The 4,669-nt window shown below is 67.1% G+C and overlaps 2 protein-coding genes across 3 annotated transcripts in view; one reads left to right on the forward strand and one right to left on the reverse strand.

Moving 5' to 3' along the window:
• Nucleotides 1-2,347, forward strand: part of APBB1 (amyloid beta precursor protein binding family B member 1) — a 7,074-nt gene extending 4,727 nt beyond the window's left edge. For both annotated transcript variants that reach the window (XM_027910948.1, XM_027910949.1), the window contains exons 8-13: nucleotides 21-135; nucleotides 523-607; nucleotides 997-1,080; nucleotides 1,176-1,297; nucleotides 1,671-1,847; nucleotides 1,958-2,347. In XM_027910948.1, the coding sequence (XP_027766749.1) occupies nucleotides 21-135; nucleotides 523-607; nucleotides 997-1,080; nucleotides 1,176-1,297; nucleotides 1,671-1,847; nucleotides 1,958-2,125 (751 nt within the window). In that variant the 3' untranslated portion in view covers nucleotides 2,126-2,347. The remainder of the gene's footprint in view (nucleotides 1-20; nucleotides 136-522; nucleotides 608-996; nucleotides 1,081-1,175; nucleotides 1,298-1,670; nucleotides 1,848-1,957) is intronic.
• Nucleotides 2,348-2,748: 401 nt separating this feature from the next.
• LOC114073161 (sphingomyelin phosphodiesterase-like) lies at nucleotides 2,749-4,480 on the reverse strand. Its single transcript, XM_027910950.1, has 5 exons — nucleotides 4,440-4,480; nucleotides 4,137-4,331; nucleotides 3,981-4,057; nucleotides 3,253-3,398; nucleotides 2,749-3,184 (listed from the first exon to the last, which is right to left on the reverse strand). Exons 2-5 carry the CDS (start codon nucleotides 4,248-4,250, stop codon nucleotides 2,769-2,771), a joined length of 753 nt encoding a protein of 250 aa, XP_027766751.1. The 5' UTR covers nucleotides 4,251-4,331; nucleotides 4,440-4,480; the 3' UTR covers nucleotides 2,749-2,768.
• Nucleotides 4,481-4,669: the final 189 nt, after the last annotated feature.

The raw sequence follows: 4,669 nt of genomic DNA on the forward strand, positions 1-4,669 counted from the left end.
GAGCACCCCCCTTCCTCCAGGGACTTTGCATACGTGGCCCGGGACCCCCTGACACAGGTGCTGAAGTGCCACGTGTTCCGCTGCGAGGGGCCAGCCAGCACCATTGCCACCGGGCTGCACCGGGTCTGCGCCCAGGTGAGAGCCCTGGGACCCCCCAACCCCCCCAGGACCTCCCTGCCTGGCTGCACCAGGTGAGACACCCCCTCATTTCCCCCTGGGACCTCTTCTGGCCTGCACCATGTCTGTGTCCAGGTGACACCCCCAAACCCTCCTTCCCCAGCGTGCACCAGGTCTGTGTGTAGGTGAGACCTCCGGGGTTCCCCAGGCTCCCCCAGCCAGTCCCCAGGGTGAGCCCTTCTCCCCCCGGGGTCCCCACAGAACAACCAGATGGTCCCTGGGGGTCCCCACGGTGTGACATCCAGAGAGGCCGTGGTGTGATGTCTGGGGGGCCGTGGGTCACCACGGGGGTCCCAGGGTGCCTGTGGTGTGACACTGGGGGGGTTTGTGCCCCCTGTCCCCCAGCTGACGGAGGAGCGGCGAAGCGCCCGAGCAGCAGCCAACGGGCTGGGCACAGACCACCCCCGGCTGGGGGAGCCCCCGCTGCAGGGTAGGGAGCATGGGGGACCCCCCTGCCGGGGATGGGAAGGAGCAGGGAAGAGCTGGGGGATACCGCAGAGGGGACTGGGGGTCTGGCAGGGGGGTGGGGGGAAAGGGTTGGAGGAGGGCTTGTGGGGTGGCACTGGGGGGTCCAGGGCAGGGGGCTCCTGTGTCCAGAGGCTGCATGGGGTGGGGGGCAGCTGGGTAGAGGGTGGGTGTTGAGGGGTTCAGGGAGGCTTTGAGGGCTCCTGACGGTGCCCCGCCAGTGGAGTTCCTAATCCCCAGGAGCAAAGCGGTGCAGCTGGGGGGTGTTGGGGTGTGCTCGGTGAGCACTAAGGGGTGGGGGGGCTCTGGGGTGTTTTGGGGGGTTCTGTACAGGTCTGGCCTGCCCCCCCACAGTGGAGTTCCCGGCCCCCAAGAGTGAGGCGGTTCAGCGCTTCCCGGTGTGTTACCTGGGCTGCGTCCCCGTTGCCAAGCCCGTGGGTGAGTGGGGGGCTCGAGGGAGCTCCCCCAGCCTCTGGGGTTGCTGTGGGGTGGGGGCACCTCCAGGGCTGCCCTGACGCCTCTGTGTCCCCCAGGCATGGATGTGATCAACGCGGCGCTGGAGGCGGCGCTGGCCCCCGGCTCCGGGGAGCCCCCTGCACCCACCCCTGTTGTGGTCAGTGTGGCCCCTGCCACCCTCACCATCGCCCACCGCCAGGTGTGTGCCCACGTGAGACTGCCACCAGTGACCTCTCTCCACTCCGAGGGGCTGCAGTGACCCCCTTCCTGCCCTGGAGGGCTGTGGTGACCCCCTCCCACTCTGAGGACTATGGTGACCCTCACCCCACTGTGATAACCCCATCCCACTCTGGGAAGCTGCAGTGACCCCTACCCACACTGGTGACCCCCACCCACACTGGTAATGCTCTCCTGCTCTGGGGGCCTCAGTGACCCCATTCCATGCCGGGGGGCTGCAGGGATCCCTCCCCATACCAGGGGGCCACAGTGCGTCTCCCCCACCACATCCCAGGTGACCCCGGGGATCCCCTCCCAGCCAGGGGGCTGCGCTGACCCCTCTGCTTGTCCCCCAGACGGAGGCAGTGCTGTGCGAGTGCCGCGTGCGGTTCCTGTCCTTCATGGGGGTGGGACGCGACGTCCGCGCCTTCGCCTTCATCATGGCCAGCGCGCCCGGCACCTTCCGCTGCCACATGGTGTGGTGTGAGCCCAACGCCGCGGGGCTCAGCGAGGCGCTGCAGGCTGCCTGCGTGGTGAGTGGGACCCCGAGCCCCCAGTTCCCTGTGCCCCTGCTGAAGGCCCCCTGCAGGGTGAGTGGGACCCCCGAGCCCCCCTTCCCCGTGCTGACCCCCCTTCCCCGCAGCTCCGCTACCAGAAGTGCCTGGATGCGCGGCCCCAGGCCTCCAGCTCCTGCCTGCCCGCCCCCCCGGCCGACTCGGTGGCGCGGCGGGTGGGCTCCTCCGTGCGCCGGGGGGTGCAGACCCTCCTGGGGACCCTCAAACCGCGGCGGGGAGGGGCACAGACCCCGTGATGGGGGCGAGGGCACGAGGGGTGTGAGGCGGGGCGGGGGGGCAGGATGGCCAACCCAACGCACCAGGGCACAGAGTTCCCCGCGGTGTTGGGTCGGGGGTCCTGCCCCACCCCTGCTGCCCCCACAGTGGGTTACAAACCCTCCACGGTCCCCAATGCATGCGGCGTAACGAGGGTCTGTGTTGTACTAAATCATTAATTAATAAACCCATTCCACCAGCCCGGCTTGGCTCTGCCTTCGGCCTCATGCAGGGAGGAGGAGAAAGAGAAGGGATGAGGGTTCTGTTATTCCTGGTTTGGTACTCCCTAGGGTGTTGTGGGGTGACGATTGGGATGAGGAAGATGAAGGGCAATAGGGTCCATCACACCTGTATTGGCTGGGTGATGGGAACAAGAGGACTATGTGCTCATCCTGATTCCAATCCCAGTTCTGATGGATGAGGATGAGGAGGGGTGATGGGGTCCATTGTGCCTTTATTGTCCATCTGGTGAGATGTGAGACCCTGTGTGCCAGTCCCGAACCCAGTCCTGGCATGGCTGTGTGCCGACCCTACTCCCGGCCCCGCTCCCAGTGCAACCATGTGCTCACTCCAACCCCACTCCTAGTGTAAGCGTGTCCCAGTCCCGCTCCCAGGGTTACCACGTCAGCAGAGCTGCCGCTGTCGCCAGAGCTCCTGGATGCGTGGGAAGGGCAGAGCCGGGCGCAGGGGCCGGCAGAGCGCAGGGTCGGCGGCACGGCCGGAGCGCAGGGCGCAGAGCAGGGCAGCCTTGCAGGGGCCCCCGCAGGGCTCGCGGGGTGGGTGCCCCTTGTGCAGATGGAACCAGAAGCGCTGGAAGAGTCGCTCGTCGTCCTGCAGCCGCCGCACCAGCAGGTCCCAGTCGGCCGGGAAGGCCGTGGGCAGCCCGTAGGCCTCGCGCGCCCTGTAGAGCCGCTGCCAGCGCGGGGGCGTCCCCGGGGGGGCCGCGTTGGCCTCCGTCAGGTTCAGGATGAAGGTCTCGTGGTCCAGCACCGCGTGGGAGCTCCCGGGGTAGGAAGCGGCCACCTCGTACACACGGTACCCTGCGGGGGAGGGACCGTCAGCGCCAGGGGCTGGGGGTGGGGGGACCCACGGCGGGATTGGGGCGCACCGGGATTGAGGTTGATGTAGGTGGTGACGCTCGGTGCCACAAAGGCGATGGAGACGGGGCGTGACAGCGTCTCCTCATCGTAGAACAGCTCAAACTCGTCCAGGTGCGTGTGCCCGAAGAACTGTGCCGCGATGGTGCCCTCGAACCTGCCACGGTGGCAAGAGGTGGGCCAGCATCCAGATCCACACCCTGCCCTGAGCCCCCAACCCGAGCCAGGCCTGGCTGCTCACAGACCCCCTGTCATGGCTCTGCCTGGCACAGGCAGCTTCAGGGTCCCAACCCTGGGTGCTGCAGCACCACCCCCTGCCCCACTCCCATGCTGATACCACCCCTAGGGGGTCCAGTGTGTGGAATGCGGGTCCAGGATACATGAGGTGGGGCTCTGGCATGTGGGGAGGGGCCTTTGGGCCTTTGGTACATGGGATGGGGGTCTAGGGCAAGTGGGGAGGGGTCTGACTCATGGAGTGGAGGTCCAGGGAATGGGGTGAGGGTCTGGGGTAGGCATCCAGGATGTGAGGCAGGAGTCTGGTGTGCAGGGCAGGGGTTCAGCACGTGGCTGCAGTCCAGGGTGCAGTGTAGGGGTCTGGCACGAGGAGTGAGGCACAAGGGCAGGGGTCTGGCACAGGGTGGGGGTCAGGGCCAGGGGTCCAGGCTGGGGGTGTGTGGCACAGAGTGGGGGTCTGGTACTCAGTGGGAGGTCTGGGCCAGGGGTATGTGTGGGCACTGACCTGCTGACGATGCGATAGTAGTTCCAACTCCAGCTGCGCAGGCAGTGGGCTGGGGGGATGTGCCCGATGATATGCACCTGGGGGCAGGGAGCCAGGGCTTGGGGGTGCCCAGGACCCTCAAGACCCCCCAATCTTCCCCCAGAATTCCCCCCTCACCTTCTCCCCATCACGCTCAGCATCGGCCAGGACCCCCATGAGCCACTGGAGCTGCCCTGCGGGGTCAGTGGCGTTGATGAGGAGCCAGAAGTTGGCCTGGGAGCAGAAGTTCATGTTGAGGGAGACGAGGCGCAGCCCAGGCCAGACCTGTGCCGTGTAGAACCCACCAGCCCTGCAGGGAAACACGGGTCAGTCCTGTGCCCCTGCCCCACAGACCCCACACCTGTCTCACAGACCCTCCCTCACCCATGGACCCCCTACCCCAACCTGCATAGAACCTACCAGCCCTGTGGGGAAAGAGGGAGTGCTGTGCCCCCCAACCCATGGACCCCGACACCCACCCCCTGTGCCCACAGCCCCCTGCCCCCCTCAGTCGGAGCCCCCCTTGTCCTTGTCCTGCCAGCAGCTCCCTGCACCCCAACCAGCCGTGACCCCCTGCTTGCACCTCCTCTATTCACAGACACCTCCCAACTTGCACCGTGAACCTGAGAAACCCACAGCCCTCCAAGACCCCAAGTCCCTGCTAGCCTGGG

The sequence above is a fragment of the Empidonax traillii genome, unplaced genomic scaffold (assembly GCF_003031625.1).
Source record: "Empidonax traillii isolate 1590-97213 ecotype Southwest subspecies unplaced genomic scaffold, ASM303162v1 scaffold5552:size14355, whole genome shotgun sequence".
In the NCBI taxonomy this organism is placed as follows: domain Eukaryota; kingdom Metazoa; phylum Chordata; class Aves; order Passeriformes; family Tyrannidae; genus Empidonax; species Empidonax traillii.